This window comes from Eurypyga helias, unplaced genomic scaffold, assembly GCF_000690775.1.
Source record: "Eurypyga helias isolate BGI_N326 unplaced genomic scaffold, ASM69077v1 scaffold17660, whole genome shotgun sequence".
NCBI lineage: Eukaryota > Metazoa > Chordata > Aves > Eurypygiformes > Eurypygidae > Eurypyga > Eurypyga helias.
Genome location: NW_010223976.1, coordinates 25,317 through 43,950, shown reverse-complemented (window position 1 = coordinate 43,950; position 18,634 = coordinate 25,317). Strand labels below are relative to the sequence as shown.

Sequence of the window (18,634 nt, the reverse complement as noted above, 5' to 3'; positions counted from 1 at the left end):
TTATGAAATCACAGAATGGTTGGGGTTGGAAGGGACCTTAAAGACCATCTAGTTCCAACCCCCCTGCCATGGGCAGGGACACCTTCCACTAGACCAGGTTGCTTCATCCAACCTGGGCTTGAACAATTCCAGGGATGGAGCATACACAAACAGTTCCTGACATTGATTTATGATATTTTTAAAATCACAGTTTTGGCACTTATTGCGAATAACTGCAATTGGAAAAGTAGCACATATGGATTTCTCTAGTATTTAAAAAAAAATCCACCGTGGGAGTTTTCTGTACCCTAAAGACTCATGCATAGGCTGTCTAGGTTATATTGGTTGCCATCTGGCTCTCAGTCTCACTCTTTGTTTTCAGCCTCCAGGCCATTATGTCTTTAGTAAATAAGCAAACATATTTTGTTCTATTCAATTTCTTTTCTTCTGTTGAATTGTTGATTAGGAGCCAAAGGTGTATTTAAACAGGTGACAACTTTGCTGCTTACTTGGTGCAACTGGAACATAGTTTAAGGTCACATCTATATGACAAATGTAGTCTTGTCAAGCAGTCTGAACACACAGCAACAAGCTCAAAGTGTTTCTAAGGCTTTGGAAGCCTTCTGAAGAGTTCCAGACTAAAAAGAGCTAAGCTTTATCCTCCCAGCTGGAGCGGTAGAGACAACCGTGGTCATAAAGAGGGATTGGGGCGCGTAGGAGTGGTGGTAAAAGGAAATTATAGGAAGAAGGGGAGGAGGAATATGGAACTGGAAAGGGTGCAACTGCAACTCATACAAAAAAAATATTTTTTTTAGCATCTTTCAAAAACTATTTTGACCTGTTGCAAGGGATGGAATAACGGACTTCACACCATGATCAATATGATCGATGTGAGCCTATTTATTGCAGTGTTACATGCCTTTTTATACACTTGTTAAATGCTTAGCACGTGTCATCGATTATGATTGGTTCCTAGCTAAGATTATTTGTTAAAACATGTAGCATCTTTGCTAAAGGCAAGCTTTGTCCATGTAGCATCTTTGCTAAAGGCAAGCTTTGTTCATGTAGCATCTTTGCTATAAGCGAGCTTTGCTCGTGTAGCATCTTGCAGTTTCTGCTTGGTCAGATGCAGCAGTTTTGTGAGCTTGGGAGTGTTCACAGTTCTTCATTCCAGAGACCTTCAGATCTTCTTGCTGTAACGTTGTTTCTTCTCCTTTATGCATTGTTCATTCTCTTCTATGCCCTGTACTGCTCTGTTTGCTCTAGGCCGAAGCCAGGGTTGCTCAGGTTCAGAGATTCTACATGACCATAGTCCTGCAGAAAATCCTCAACATTTTGACCCTCAGCCTCAGTAACCAGTCTCTACAAGTATTCAGATAGGCTTCCCTAGTCCACTTCATGGCCCACTCGGAGCCCCATAGCTCACTATGTGAGGGCTCTACCCTCGCCCATACCAAACCACATCCCCATGAGACTAAACCCACAGCAGATATAAAAAGCACGGCTGAAAACATGCAAAAAGCTTAAACTTCTTCACTGAAGGAAGCCATGACCGCACCCCCAGGTGCCGTGATTGTTCGGCCTCTGCCTCCTTTAGCTGAAGCAGGTCAGGCTGGTACTCTGAGCTGGCACTCTTTTGGGAAGCCAAATCTATCTTGCGCTGTCAGCCTCAAATGCCAAGCAGACGCTGCGTCCTGCCTGCAGGCAGCTGTGACTTTCCCAGGGGGCCGCTGGAATCGTAACGGGACAAATGCAACGCAGCAGAGGAAAGGGAAAATTAAGACATCTAAGCAAGGAGAAAAGCGGCGGGAGCCAGAAACGACAGACAAAAAGGGTGGACGTGGTATCCTTCCGTGAAAAACAAGTTGGGTCATTACTGCATGGGCCTGAGTGGAATAGCGTTGGAATCAAGTCACTGCTCTCCCCATCCTGAATCTTGTTGTTGTTTTTTTAAGGAATGGTCATTTTACAGTAAATAAACTGTGATAACCCCAACGCCTTTTCCTCCCTCTCTGTGCCAGAGGAAGCTAAGTTTATCCCAAGCATTTCCAAACCCACACAGCGTTTGAAGGCACAGTAATATATGGGGTCAGAAACTTTTAAATAAAAGCCAGTTAGAGCTTCAATCGATTTCCACCTTATTTTTTTATTTTTATTGCATTCTCTGAAAGAAGAAGTCTGTCTGAAGCCTACACATTTTAACAGGCTGCCAGTTCTTTCCTGCAGATTTTGCAGCTTCCAGCTATTCATGCCCCCATAAGATTACGCTTTTTAGTTACTGATAAACTTTATAGAATTAAACTCCCTCAGAAAGTCAATATTGCTTGGCCAGACAACATCTTCAGAAAACTGCTTCTAATTATTTGCCAAAATACTTATTTCCTAGTGTTTTAGAAGAAATCTCCACAGAAATATTAGAATCCTCAGCTACTATAGTGCTGGGTCTCTGATTTTCTTCCTGTGCTTGGTACAAATTGTGTCTCTCGCCCTGAAGAAATTTGTTCTCAATGCAATAAACCACCCCTTTGACTTTGTTTGAGTGACATGCTGGGGTTATCAGGGTGGGTGCTAATTGTCAGGCTCTCTCCTCAATTTCAGCAGCTGTAAAGGATGGAGAACTTGCTGGAAGTTAAAGTTTAAAAATAGGTATTTGCTTTACCTTCTTGCCTTCATCTGATCCTTACTGTACATCTCAAGAGTTTAGTCTAATATTTTAAAGAGCTTCACTTTCTGAAGAAACACAACACAAGAAAAGCTTAAAACCTGAGCTTTCTTCCTTAAATGAAAGCCCCTCCTTGTGAGCCTTTCTTACTTTGAGTTAAGCCTCCAATTCTCTATCATTTATTAAAAACTGACAGCCACAATCCCAGCCAAAGAGGACAGCATCCGCCTCAGATGTCCACGGCATATTGCTTACTCCTGCTGTTGTATTTGTTTCCCATTCTAATCAGCAATCACAAACCAGGCCAATTAGCTTACTATTTTTCCTTCCTTTCCAGCCACGCCAGAGATGGAGTTGACAAAAGTCCCAGACTGAGAGGAATAGAAAATATCAAAAGAGGCTGTCTGTGTCTCAAGTCTTGATTTGTTCCTTTGCTTTTCACTAACTGCCAACGCACAACAGATAAGCCGCGAACGTGAAGGCTGCCAGAGAACAACACAGCTTTATGAATAAACACTTATCCTCTAGCTTCAGAAGCTTATGACTTCTATTTCAACATGAACATAGGTTTCTTTCACATTCGCATACGCGTATTTTGCAGTTCTGCCCAGCAACCAGGAGTACGTAGGGACGAGCGCTCCTCTGCACCCAGTGTATTTTGATCTGCGCGGGTAGGGCCCAACCCACGAATAAGCACACAAGAGGATTTTTGTCTCTGATCTTAACGGCATTAGGAATTATGATACTTCCTTATACACCCAGAAATGTAACTAGATAAGCAAAAATATGACCAACAAGTGCACAAAGCCCTAAGTCCACAGAAGAGTGCAAAGCTGTTGACAGGCCTGGAACAGGATTTGTGATGTCAGTGTGGGACTAGGGTCATTCGATACCAAGTGTCTTCCTTCTCCTCGCATTTAAAAGGCATGTTGCGGTGCCACACGCTACTCTTCTACGCAAATAAAAGTGTGTCAAAGTACTTGCTTTCTTCCTGAATAAATAACACATAGGCCCAGTTTGAAAACACAAGTACTTTCATTTGGCGTATTTAGGAGAAAATCCAAAAGAATTTTATTAAAGGCTAGCATGGGAAATTTCAAAGAATGTCTATGGGAAGAATGTTAATTTTGACTTCAGTTGTCTTGTGTGTTAACCCTCTCACTCCAATTTCAGAATTCATATTTTTAGGCTTGTTGTTCCACTCTGTTATTCACAGCCCCACCCTAGTAAGAAAAAAGGGGGCAAGAGGGAGCATGTTTTCCACAACTTCCTCCATGTAGAGAACAACATAACCATCAGAATATGAAGAGTGAGTTGTTACCATATCTCCTCTATTCCTTCCTATGAGACACAAGGAGAAACAGGAGGGAACTTCTCCAAATGTCTAAAAATAGGAAACTAAAATTCTATTATTCATAGTGTTTTCAATTCAACTTGTAAATTCAAAGTGATTTTTAAAATATTCCCATCAAAATATCCCTCATATGTCAACATATTTCTCATATATATATGTTTCATTTTTTTTTAACTAGAAGGAGCTCTGGCTACAGGCTGTACTTGGAAACTTGGCCATCAGAGGAAGCCCCCCCAGCTGGAGTGAGTGTGTTACCTGGCTTTCAGGGAGACTGCAGGATAATGTCTGCAGCATCCCATTCCACCTCAACTCTCTCTTTCCAGATAAGCCCTTCTGATGTGAAAGAGCAAATTCCCTCAGTCAGCAAGCTGAATCTTTGTGGGTGTCCCATTTTGGATCTCTGTGCTCCTATCAGTCCCGGTACCACTCCCTGGGCTAAGGTGGCTGTGTAGCCCAAGATAACCACTGCTTCAACTTGTTTTCAGCCCAAGACACAACACACCTACTTGAACCCCTATGTGTGCTTCCACCAAATGTCACCCCCCCTCAAAACAACCCACCCACCACTTTCAAGTCTGGGTTTCTTAGGAGCCTGGGTGGAAACCAAGAAAGTAAAGGTCAGCACCACACGCCTTTTCCCCAAGACTGCCCGTGTGCCATGAGTCAGCAGGAGTTGTGCTAGCTGGCTGTCTTCAAGGCCAGGCTGGATGAGGCTTTGAGCAACCTGGTCTAGTGGAAGGTGTCCCTGCCCATGGCAGGGGGGTTGGAACTAGATGGCCTTTAAGGTCCCTCCCCACCCAAACCGTTCTATGATTCCAAGTCAAAAGCAATCCTTCCAGCAAGCCTTTTAGGTACCCCAGGCTGCACAAGACCTATAGGTCACAAACACACCTAAAGAATGCAAGGGCCTGCCAGGAAAAGGCAGTGCCATGGGTTTGCTCTCCGTGAGATGTACTGCCCCCTAGCAGGGCTAGATCTGCTCCCACCCATGGCTCACCCTTGTTTCTCGGGCACGGAGTCACAGCAAAGCCACAGCCAGCAATCAATATGTGAAGCCAGAGTATGTGGAGGAGGCCCGCAGTCTGCATGCAGGTCAGGGGAGTCCTCCAAGGGTTTTTTTGGAACAAAAAGAAACTAAAGTCTAATGGGGGCTGTGCTCAGCCCAACCTTTTATTCTTAGATATTACAGTATTAGTTACCTTACCAGAGGAAGGTTGAGTCTAAAAAAGATTTGAAAAAATACCCCAACAAAACCCACCCAACTCTTGCTGAAAGGCACAAGGTACAATCAGGAATTTGAAAAGAAAACGCTTCCTGCTCAAATGGTAGGGATACAGACCTCTCCCACCTCCCCACAGGTCCATGCATAAGCACTGAAACGGATTCTTTAGGCCTTACGTCCAGCTACAGGAAATTGCCCTGAAAGGGCTGAAGTAGCTTTTTTCCTGTACAAAAATGTTCCTGAACAGCAACTCTCTACATGCTATGTCACTGCCTTCATCTCCCAGAATTAAAGGTGTAAGATGTCCGTGAGGTGTCCATGAACTGCTGGTGTTGTGTTGCACCGCACATAGTAAAGACCTAAGATAAGGGTTCAGTGAAAAGATTTCATGGGTTTTTTTAAGTGTCAGCTGGTCTGCGATTTTATCTATTAAGCTATTGTGTTCAGAGGAACCCGCAGCCAGGCATGGACCACAAGAACAGGCACTTAAATGATACAGGTTTATCCTGTTTTCCTACTTCTTGCTACCCTACCCCCTATAAATTACTAGCACTCTACTAAAACACCGAGGACAGAAGGTGAACAATAGTCTGTGGGCTCCAACCTGCTGGGAGATGATAGAAATGTTATTGGATGTTTACCAGGCTCAGTGTTATGTCCTGTCCTCAGCTCCATGGGGGGACAACACCTCCTCCTTTGGCTGTTTTCGGCATCATCACTCATCAGGCACCCCCCTCCTCCTTCACCTCTCCTCTGAGGCTGGGAGAAAATGGAGAGATTGGCTACCCTTACCAAAGTCACAACAGCGTCCACCCATCCCTCCTGTGCCTATGCATCTCCCCACTTCCCCAGCTCACACCTCAGCCATTTCACTCAATTGCCCAAAAGCTGAATTTCAGTCTCTTCACTCCTGAGGTTGTCCCAGTTTCTTTGGGTGGCTCTGTCTCCATCACAGGTATCACCAAGTCACATTTTCTACCTATTAAGGTAGAAACATCTATTTTCCAAGGTGTTCCAAGGCTGGAGTTGAAGGACTGCAAATACTTCTAGAGTGCAAAATAGTGAGCCTTGTTGCTAGAAATCTTGTCAAAATCCATAACCAGCCACTCAGATATTTTAACAGCTCTGGCATAAGATTCAGATAGCAGTTAAACACCCATTATATTTTCTTGTGGTACTGATCAGTTCTGACACATCCTCTCTTGGTCTATCTTTAAAAACAGCCCCTAGAGTAAACTTTTGTTTATCTTTCAACAGCTGTCCAAAATCCTCATTAAATAACACTTTGCCATGCTGTAGCTATTGAGGACCAGATGCCATTGAACTGAAATCATCAATACCCCATACAAGCACAGGCATCTGCTTGCATAAAAGGCCTTGCTTTATCAGCTCCTTACCTTCAAGCTCTTTGGACCAGGACCAGTCTCACCTGTGAGGTGTATTACGCATGTAGGGAGTTGTAAAAATAAATCTCACATCTTGATTGCCATTCTCCTCATGACAGAGAGGATAAATTGTAAAATTTTTATTGCAAAATATTAAAATAAATTACATTTTACAAAGACTTAGCAAATATTTACATACAGTGTGATTCCAGTGACAATCAGCAACAAAGGACAGACAGACAGGCATATTATGGAGTGATAAGAGTCGGAACTGTACAAACTTCAAAAGCCATAAGAAAGACAAGCTAGTTTTTTAAAAGGTAAATCCATCACAAACAGAACGGATCCCACGAGGCACAAAAATTACAAGTCTACAGAGTTCTTTGTTAGGTTATTTTGTTTATGTCAACAGACTTGTATATTGCTTTTTGCTGTCCTCATCAGTGACGCTTGTCTGTCTCTACACATACTCTCAACCGGAGAAAAAAGGAAAATCTCAACATATACAGCTGTGTCACCATGGATCTGTTATCAGTCTATGGTTTTATTCATGTGTGTTCTGTGACATCCATTGCCAGCAACAGATTCACAAATCACTAGTTCAGATAAATTTAACACACCCCTTGTATTTCCTCAGTGATTTCGTACCAGTGTATCAGATTGTTAGACTGCCTGCTGTGAGATCTGGATCTGAAAATGATGCCCTTCTAGTAAAAATAGGCTTCAAGGGCATAGGCCAAAACTAAGAAGTGTCACAATGGTGTCATGAAGGAGGGAGTCACATAGCCTATAGCACTTAAACGGGCTTTTGTAGGAACACACTCTTTTTGTCACATTTTAGCATTTTTTTAGTATTTTTTTTTTAAATTTTAAAATATTGGCTCATCTTGGCAAAATTAGGAAGTTTATATTGTGAAATTGGACCCATGCTTCACATGATGTGACTGGAAATACGATCTACTTGTAGGTAATAGCTAGAAAGAAGAGTTTCTATCTCTATTCCATCCCTTCCTTATATGTGCTTTTAAGCTCTGCCTCATCCTCTTTAAAAAAAAAAAAAAAACACACCCTTTCCTCTCTTCCCCAGGAAGAGATATGTCTCTCTGATAAAACTAATTCCATAGCATTAAGAAAGCTGTTAATATTACTGGTTAGGCAAATGAAACCTTACATGTCATCCAAAGAAAATATTTCCAGATAGACCAGATAATTGAAATAACTACACTACCTTACCAAGTAGCACTGGGGGATTCACTCAGAGGCACTTTTGGGGCTGAATAGCTCAAAATCCAGCCTGGACACTCCTCTAACTCACTACATGTAAATCTGAAGGCAGAAAGACATTAATTTAGATCCCCCAGGCAGCTGCTTTTTTCAAGACGCGGAAGACAGGCAATCAAAAAGCTGTCTTGCTTAGCACTTCGGCAGTTCTGAGATGGCACTGTAATTTTAAAAACCCTGGGAAATGGTTCAACTTTTTGGAGAGAGCCAGTATGAAAGCTATGCGCCAACAAAACCTCTCCAAAACACTGGAAACAAGTAGGGCTTAAGGAGACCGATTCTGTTGGCCCCTGTGTAAAGAGGAATTTCTTCCCAGTATTAGGATTACATTAAGGCACACGGTGGGATGTCTTGAGAACAGTTTTGTGAGGTGTGATCGTGTTTCCCAAAAAAGCGGGAATATTGTACTTTGTTTTAATAAATTTAATCAATTACTTTAAATCCCATGACACTTATTATGCAGACTTAGTCTATGCTGACTACACTGGGAAAGGCCAGAGTCACATCGAACTTGATAATATGAAACAGATTCCCGTCCATTCTCAGCTCTGGCATACAAGTGCACTTCGCTTCGGAGAACAGAGTCTGGGTTCCAGTGTGCAACATCCCCTCCCAATCAAAACGGCCCAGCCAAGTGTCTGGGTTGTATTATTTCTGTATTAGACATTTTTTCTTTTTTCAGATGAAGATTGGACTGTGCTTTTCCATTTCATACACTTTCAGCAAGCCTTTTCTCTCCAGTCCTATAGCTTCTAACTGCCACTAAAATTCCGATCTTTGCATCAGTAATGGAAGACAAGTTGGAGGACCAAAAAAGCTATATGGAGTGCTTTCTCTGTTTCTTTTAAGTTGATATGAACATTTTTAAACAACAAAAAAAAAAAGGCTAGACTTGCTACACAATCCTGTGTATCATGCATGTAGTTTTACCTACCATTTCTTACAGTTACAAGCTATAGCTGTCAACCACAACCCTTCAGATATACAGAAATATTTGAAGGGCTTGGAGTGATTTTAAAATGATGGGGGTGTGGGTGTCTATTAGAATTAAATCAGAATCTTCTCAATAGGAACTGTCCCTCTTTCCTGCCAGATGCAACTCAAATTCATCCAGCCACCCACTGCTCCAAATAGCAGTCATACAAAATTTGCTTTCAAATCAGAATCTCTCTTCAGTGATATCATCATAAAATATGGATTAACTACCAAATCAAACTATGCCGATTCCACATTTTTGACAGTATAACAGAGTTGGCCCTACCCTTGTGTTCACTTTCTATTTGAAAAAGCATCATATACGTGGAAAATTCTGAAAAAAATTCTAAAGACAGTTCACTGTTTCACCATAGATGTCTTCAAAACTTCCCATCAACAGGGCATCCAACCAGACTGCCAGTTTCCCATATGTCCTCCTCCTTCTATAGAAGAGGCCAGCAACTAAAGCTGCAGCCAATATTTGCAGTTATCAGAAATATCTAGTAAGTCAAGATTCCATCAGCTCTTCTTACAGAGCTAGTGAGTCTGCCAGCATTACACCAAAAATGAGAATGAGACAGATTCTAACTGTTCACTGAACTTTGGAAACTTTTGGACATACTGGAATGACTTAAATACTGTCAAACTACAACCGAACAACAGAAGTTGACATGTCAAGGTTCAAAGGTCTTCGTTATTTTCTGTTCCAAGTATATTGAATACACTGAAGTCAGTACCTTTTGCCAACATGTAATCAAGAGCCTCATTTGAAAGAGTTGTCAGGGTTAACGCATAGATATGGAAGAAAAATTAAACACATGGTATGATTTTTTTTTTGTAGCCAAAACAATATGGGCATAAGTGTTATGAAGAGGCATATTTTCTTCTCAATAAGATGCCCATCTCCAAGACAAGAGATAATACTTTCAGGAGCTTAGAGCCAAAGCTCTTTTTTAAATTAAAAGAAAAAAGTGCCTTATGTCCTTAAGTCACTTGATTCCATCTCAGTTTGCCCAAGATTTGACATTGCCCAGCCTTCTTGAAAGTAGGACGGAATAACCATTGTATATGCACATAGGTCAAACTTCAAAACAAAACAAATAAGGAAAGCGTAATCAACTGTTTCAAAAATCACCTCTCATTCAAGTCTAGTCTGAAGTACCAAGGCAAGGAGGAACATCAAACAATACTGACTAATACACTGCACAGGTCAGCAGCAGTGCTACAGGTCCCTTCTGAGAGGCATTAGGGCATCTGGAGAATATCTGTGCCTCTCAAGGTGACTTCTCCCTCAGAACAGTGTCAATAAAGCTTCACCTGTACATAGATACTGTATAAGGTTCATTCAAGTATTTCCTCTAGGAAATGGACAGTGGAAGGACACTTTCAACATTAAAAAAGTCCATTGCATCCTGCTTGTGCTCATACATGCTTTGATCATAGGTCTTCCAGTCACTTTACTCTTTAACAGTTCCAGGGCTGATGTGCAGTTTAGCAGCCCAATTGGTGAGCTTCATCCCGGATGATTCTTCCTTGTTAGAGGGCTTCTTCTCAATCCATTCCTTTGGAATCTTTAATTTTAATATTTTATGCACGAAATTACTATTCACTATAATTTGACAAGCACTGACATATTCTAGGCAGATGTTTCAGAAGCTTCCTCCTCAGTCTGCCAGCACACCTCAGCTCAGATCTGCGTATCCTGGTATTCCATCTACAGTTTCTCATTAAAGCACAGCTAGTGGTTGCACCATTTATTTGTGGTAACAACTTAACAATGAGCAACTTAAAAAAAAGGGCAAACCCCTTGCTTTCATTTGTGATCAAAGCAGGATTCAAATCCAGGGTTTCAGAGGTGAAAGGCCAGTGGAGTAACCGAACACATTTGATGCCCAAAACAGTCTCTTTGCAACAGTTTAGTTACATTCCCAAACTAACTCCTCAATGAAATGCATAAACACAGAGCAGGTCCAGTGTATTAACTAGTCTTTTCTACTTCAAGAACCATAAAATCCCAAGGCGCAGGACTCCAAGTTCAACTGTTATCATACAAGTTTTTCAGATAGGCAAAGCTGATGGGCTCAGAAACCAACTCAGGATGGGAAAAGGACACTGGAGTTTATTAGTCTGGGACCTGCTTTTGTTTTCAAAGAGACAGGAGAAGGTGCAAAAGCATGCTTTTCTCCTTGCTCTGCTAATTTGTTCGATATGGACTGACCACTTTCAGAAAACCATTGTCAAACCATGCTTCATGTTGCAGCCTTCACATTGCTTACTGTATTATATTCATTCATCAGCTGTTCATAAGGCACAGAAAGCTCTAGCTCATTACTGGTAAAGGTAGAATCATCAGAGGATGGGAACTTCACCAGTTTTTTTGCAGTTTCAGAGTCCTCTGCAAGATTATCATCCATGGAGGATTTTGACGTTTCCTCATCATCTGAGATATCTTCCTCTTCGTCATCATCTTCATTTACAAATGTTATATTGGCATTATCAAATATTAAGGGTCGATAGTCCCTGGAATCCCACACTTCACCTTCTTCTTCGCTAATCCTGTCTAGCTGGTTTACGAACATGGTTCCTTCTAGAGGGCTGTCTCCAATACGTTTGTCATGCAGGGGTCTCAGTACATGACCATTCTGAATGTCCAGGGAAGTCTCATCGTACTCAAATGACTCTGTCTTTGTGTAAGTCACCTGGGCATCTATACTGGCATTCTGTATATTCTGTTTGGCATTTTCTACTTTCATAATTTTTTCATTGTTTGTCTTCAGGGCCTTCTTCCCAATTTGCTTAATAAGATCATTGTAGGTCTCCTCTTTCTTTGAAAGGAAGCTGAAAATGTTGACATCCTTTGAGGTACCCATTTGAAGGGGTTTTTTAGACCGAGGATGGTTGTCAAATGACTCTTTTCTTTTTTTCCTCCGTTTCTTGATTGCTTTGTGAACTTCCACAAACATACTGACCTTCCAGTTGACAAAGAGTGAAAGCCAAGCTAGCCCCAGATAGATCCATAACTCCACAAAGTATCTGTAAAGGGCATGATAGTTTGCATCTGGATTTACACCTACAAAGAATTAAAAACAAGAACGTTACTGAAAGAGGACTCACAGCTGATAAACCTTTGAAGTTATGACCCTGAGAACTACTCGTTTCCACACTAACAGAGCCTAGATGTTTGAATACTATTCTGAGAGGCCGTAAGTGGGAATCTGAAACCCTTCTGACAGAAAAAGTTGATCCAGGTCTTCCATTTTTTTGGCTGCATGCATTCTGACTCCTGGGCTGCAAGATAAAATGGCAGCATATTTATCCTCTCCTTGTAAGCTATGAAAGTGAACTTTTAGCCTGTTCGAAAATTTTAAGACTTCTCCCTACCATTGAGTTATGGATATAGGTACCTTCCTTGAGAAAAGGATTAAGAATTCCACTTACAAGGACCATCTCCAAAGCCCTGGCATTGGATTTTGGTGACAGACAGGATTTAGGAGAGAGACACCAGTATTCTCAGCATTTCCCATTGACTAGTTCTAGACAGCTAAACAGAGAGCACTGCTCAGTACATATGCATCCTGCTTAGCATACCGGATCCCATTCAAAGGTGCTTAACTATCAACCTGGAAAGGATAGCTCCTTGCCTGAAATAGGGACCTGGGGGACCTGAAAGAGTTACGAACTCCAGAACTTGTCCCCACACTCAGCCCAATAAAGGCCTTGGGTATCTAAACACAGATTAGAAAAACCAGACCTAGTCTACTGGATCAGTACCCAGTTTTAATTGAATCTTCTATTCAACAATTCTATTTCCAAATTCTTAGTTCAAAAAGGTGATTTCTAAGCTTTTGAAATGTTTTGGAAAAGCTTAGAAATCACCTTTTTGAATTAAGAGTTTGGAAATAGAATTGCCACATTATGCACAGATGAAATAATACATAAAATACAACTACTGACCAGCAACAAAATCTCCAAATCCTATGGTGGTGATAGTGATGAATGAGAAATAGAGGCCTTCAATGTAATCCCATCCTTCAGTCACCATAAAGACAAAGGGAGGAATAACCAGATGGACCAAGACACCCCAAACAATGAAAATAGCTGTGCATGTAATTTGTGCTTTCCTCTGTAAAGAAAGAAGAAAAGAAGTCAGGAGAAGATGCCCAAATTTTCTTTTCCCATCCATGGCATCAAGCATCATCTGACAGTGTCAGGCATTTCAGGTGTATCAGCCAAAACTAGAAGTCACTGACTGAAGCAAACACAGCTATTTTTTACCTTTGTGCAGAACTCCCTACTCCTACAACTACTTGCTCAAAACAGGATTATTTATTTCCTCATACTTTTCTTTCACACTCCTGAAAAGTTTAAGGAGTTCCAGATATATCGTTTTATAAACAGGTGTAGGATACAGACATACATCACTCCAGTCTAAAAAGCAATCAGTACCTCTGATTTTCCTTTTATTCATCTTGATTATAGAAGATCAGAAGTGTTTAAGATGCTTCTCTCATTTATGCCTCCTACCCTTCGCCACTGATGTAACCTCTGCACAAAGCTGCACATGCACACATTTCACCACCATTTTCTGTACTGTCTTCTCAGGTGCTGAGCCAAGAAAGTTCTTGCTTGGTTTCTGAAACCAGGTCATAAACCAGTCCCACTGTCCTCCAGGCACTATGGCCCTGCAATGCGTCCCATCTCTGTGCAGAATTAGAACTGAGATACAACTCGGTGGAAAAAAAAAAAACCAGAACACACCCAAAAAACCAAACACACACCAAAACAAAAGTACAAAACAATCAACAATAAAAAAACCAAACCGCAATACACCTCCTCCTCTGCTCCCCCCTGAAAATCCACAAATTTACCCCACCCCAAACAAAGAAAATCCACCACCAAAAAAAACCACTCAACAAAAGAGCCACAAACTAAAAATCACAAGCCAGTAACTCTGAACAAAACATTAATTTCCAGCTGGTTCACTGCACAGGAGGAAGTACTCATGCTAGCATATAAGCAGGTGGGAACAAAGCAGGACAGCTTATCTCTGTGACAGAGGAGCTTGCACAGAATGCCTGTGAACGGAGCCTCGCCTACATTTCTTCTACAGGTTTCTAATGTAAGAAGATACATATGTCTCCACAGAAGCTTCAAGATCTATATTTAATATCAAAGGTTTCTAACAAGATCTCATTTTGCTAAGATTTTTTGCAGAACTACTATATCAGACCCAATCCACCCTTCAGATATTTCTATACAACACCATTTGGGAGAATTCATATTTGTGCAAGTGTTCATTTACTACCGAGATTATCAGGTAAATTAAGGAGCGTAAGCTTAATTCAGGCATCAATAATACACAGCATGAGGGTAAACAAGAGAGGGCCTTACCAGGCTTACTCCTCTTTTTGTCAGAAACTGGCCCAGCCTCTTGGCACGTCCTCCAAAGAACTTCCCCAGAGCACTGATCCATGTCAAGCAGAGAGGAACTCCAAAGAGCCCATAAAATATGCAGAAGAGACGCCCAGAGGGTGTCTTTGGAGAAACATTTCCGTAACCTGAAAGAGATAAGTATGTGCACGGTCTGTTCTTGTTGCAGAAAACTTAAGGCAATTCTACCTATGCACAAAACAACATTGCGTGGGCTTCTGCTGTATCAGATGCTCCTTACTTCACCAGCTAGAAAAGCTTTAGTCTACTCCAGCTGCTGATCATCTGGATGCCTTCCAATTCTACTCTAACAAATGTGTATTCCATTAATTGAAGCCAAGAGGATTACTGTGTTTTCAGTGGTTCCAGCATTTTGTGCATATTTTTCTTGACAAGATGAGGTAAATATATGTACTAGTTTTGGCCAGGATGGAGTTAATTTTTGTCACAGTAGCTGGTATGGGGGCTGTATTGGATTTGTGCTGGAAACAGTGTTGATAACACAGGGATGTTTTAGTTATTGCTGAGCAGTGCTTACACAGGTCAGGGCCTTTTCTGCTCCTCACACCACCCCACCAGTGAGTGAGTGGGCTGGGGGTGCACAAGAAGCTGGGAGGGTTCACATCCGGGACAGCTGACCCCAACTGGCCAAAGGGACATTCCATACCATATGACATCATGCTCAGCATATAAAGCTGTGGGAAGAAGGAGGCGAATCAGATTCAGGCTTATAGGGTTTGTCTTCCCAAGTGATAGTTACACTTGATGAAGTCCTGCTTCCCTGGAGAATGCTGAACATGCCTGCTGATTGGAAGTAGTGAATGAGTTCTTTCCTTTGCTTGTGTGTGTGGCTTTTTCTTTACCTATTAAACTGTCTTCATCTCAACCCATGATTTTTCTCACTTTTACTCTTCCAATTCTCTCCCCCATGCTGCTGTGGGGGGAGTGGCTGTGTGGTGCTTTGATGCCAGCTGGGGTTAAGCCACAAGCTTTATTTCATATTATCATCTCAAAGCTTCTAATATGATTCCCCAATTTTAAGCAGGATGATTAAAAACTTGATTGAATCCCTTTTCTAGAAATAAAAGCTCAAAATTCATCCTGAAGCTAGATTCCACATGAAAGATCCACTATAACTTGTGACCTGGCACCTTTCCAGGGTAAGATTTTGCAAGTTAAATGCAAGGTGAGTTGTGACATAGCAAGGTATTTCAACTGAGTTTATTTCTTTGCTGGTCACAGAACCCAACAGGTCATTAAAAGCCTCAGGCTCTAAAATCAGCAGCCTATTTTCTGAACTTCTGCCAGAGTTACTTTATTTATGTGTGTTCCTGATTTGAAGTTCCTATGATAAGTTCCACTATAAACTGGATATTGTGAGTTTCAAATAATAAAGAAAACCACGGTGTTTCATGTGGTTTAACATTAAGACTTGCATTTCTGTATACCTCTAGCCTTCTCTGCTTATTTTTTATTCCTGGTGGGTTTGGGTTTTTTGCGCTGTAGATGCAGCAATACCAAGTAGCAAAGATTTTCTGTAAAAGCAGAAGGCAGATGATGATGACTTCTGAAAATCTGTATATCACAGGAGGAAGAAGTCTTTCAGCACACAGGGTTTTACATGCACAGATCAGTAGTGAGATTTAGAAGACAACACTTGTTCTACTTTGCCTTCTTTAAAAGGTAGATAAAAAGTCTAGATTGTGCGGCAAGCCAAGAACACTGATAATTCAGTAGCTTACGAGCATGCGTGTGAGTAACAGGACAGCTGTACAAAAACCTCATCTGCACATGCTTTAAGTATTAGTTCAGTGGAATATTTTGTAATGCTTTTGGTTGGGTTTGTTTGTTTGGTTGGTTGGTTTTTTTTTTAATTATTTGGAAATTTAAGTGCATGAATTAATGGAAACGAAATGACACCAGTCATCCCCAGCAGCACCGTGAACCTGTTACTTACTGGAAAGTTACACATTTCTCCTCTGTATATCCATGGGGAAAATGCCAAAGCCCTGGGGTTTTTTCCCCCCTATGAATGCGTAGGTGAACACGTACTCCAGCCACGAGGACTTCATTCAGTGGCTAGCTTGACACACAAATGGAAGAGTACAAACACACCAGAGCATACAGAAGACTACAGTTAGGAAACTTGACATAATAAATCCTTACCGATTGTAGTGATCACAGTAGCAGCAAAGATCACAGCGTTAGGCCAATTCCAGTTGTTGAAAGTATTGTTCCCAGTGATGGCAACCCCCTGTCCAGCAGCATTTGACACAACCTGTAAGAAAACAGTTTACAGTCATTCTTGGAAAATCCTGGCAGCCTGAAAAATAGACGTGTGTCTCTCTCAGGTTTTCCCCCTTTGAATCATCATAGAATCATAGAATGGTTAGGGTTGGAACGGACCTTAAAGATCATCTAGTTCCAACCCCCCTGCCATGGGCAGGGACACCTTGCACTAGACCAGGTTGCTCAAAGCCACATCCAGCCTGGCCTTGAAGACATCCAGGGATGGGGCATCATTTGCTATGCCTTCAAAATAATCACTTGGGTTCTTTGTGAAGGTTAGCCTAATATATTCACTAACTATAATTTTAAGAAAAATTAAAAACTTCTTTCACCTAAGATAAAGTAGTGCAGGTGCTCCAACTTTTAAATGGGGGTGGTGGTGGGTTATTTAGATAACCTTTTACTTGATTTACCAGTTTAACCCAAATGGATCTCTTCCAGAGACCGAACACTCCTCTAGACTGAACTAGCATTTAACCTCCAGTGCAGTTCCTGAAATTGTTTTGATACTAGGGACATCTTCAGAACTACTGTCCACTTCAAAACAGTTACATGCCTTTGCTTGACTTAGGTACGAGTAGGACACCATAGAATCCTTGTCAAAGCTAGTGTGATTAATGTTAATTCACCTGCTGCCCCTGCAAAGTCAAAACATTTACAAGCCAGTGTAAACCAGCACTTTTCAGCAAAGATAAATTAACACTTTCACGAAGTATTTAACACAATGGGAGTCTGATCATTGCCCTTGAATCAGGCCCCTTTATTAATCCCGTCTTTGAATCTAGTATGCCATGACAAATGCAAAACACTCAATTACAATGTTTTAGGGAAACAAGTATAGTTATTGGCATTTCTACAAATTCAGCAAGCCAATTTTTTTAACATGTGCTCAGATTTTCAGGTGCTCAAGTATTATTAACCAATCTTCACCTTTTGTAGGAAGGTATTTGGAAGGCCCAGTCTCCTCCCTCCCTTCCCAAAACTAGCCAATAAAAGAACCTAATGACTATTCAGTGCAGAAAAAATCCCAAAGTTTAAGATCAAAATCATGCATCTTACCAATTCTGACCTGTCTTTCTACCTCCTCAATGTAAAAGAGAAAAGCAGTTTGTCATATTCTCTCCTAGAAATCCCTAGTTATTTAAATCTTTGTTCTGTTACCTCATGCTGCAGTTAAAGCCTTCTCAGGTTACTCAGCTTTTTTCCCTTCAGTGTAAACCAGGATTGCCTGAACTCTGAGGCTACATCCATATACAGGAAAGATGAAGGTATCTCTAAAAGTTGATTCATAACATTATCCCATTTTCTGTGTTTCTCCCTCAATGTGTTGAATACAAAAACTACTTTGAGCTAAATACCTAAATTTGGAGACAATATACTTTAAAACCAAAAAACAAACACACATGACAGGTGAGATCTTAAACTGGAAAGATCTTATAGAGGTACCTACAACAAACTTTTCCTTCCCTTGTCACCCCTTCCTTCCCACTTGATAAAGATCTGATCTTGGACCTAGCAGAGACTCAACACAAAGTTCAATCGCTACTGAAAACATACACAAGTTAACACAGGTTTTAATTATTCTTGAGACTTATTACATATCACCACCCTCTTACTGTAATAAAAGTGCCCTCAAAGTGAATGTATTGTGCATATACAAGATGCAAACAATTTAATTAAACACGCACTTTCAACACACAAGCTATTACAGAAGATAAAAGGAGAAGCACTGAAAGTGAATGAAGGAACAGAACTAGATTTTTTCCCCCAGTAAACTCAATGTGTAAAAAATTGTATGCAACGTCTTTCCTAGGCCTACAGACTCTGGATAGAAAGAGATATCGAGAGGGTTCTCACCAAGACAGTCATCTGTGGTAAGAAAGTAATGTCGAAATGAGCAGTAGCCCCAAAATGGGCAGGTCGAGAACAGACAAACACACAATGCCACCCTCTTTAATAAAAATATATATATATTTGATGCAGCTACAATGAATCACAAGGGTTCACCTGAGTAGAAGCCAATCAAACATTCATTTCTGCTATAGTCTCAGATAAGC

General features: G+C 41.1%; 1 protein-coding gene across 1 annotated transcript; it reads right to left on the bottom strand.

The window, feature by feature from the left end:
* Window positions 1–11,107: 11,107 nt before the first annotated feature.
* KCNK5 (potassium channel, subfamily K, member 5) lies at window positions 11,108–16,572 on the bottom strand (the record flags this gene model as incomplete). The annotated part of the gene is made up of 4 exons (XM_010159518.1): window positions 11,108–11,928; window positions 12,813–12,981; window positions 14,250–14,416; window positions 16,455–16,572. Coding segments are annotated over 4 exons (1,275 nt in total), but the record flags the coding sequence as incomplete, so codon positions are not given.
* Between the last annotated feature and the right edge of the window lie 2,062 nt (window positions 16,573–18,634).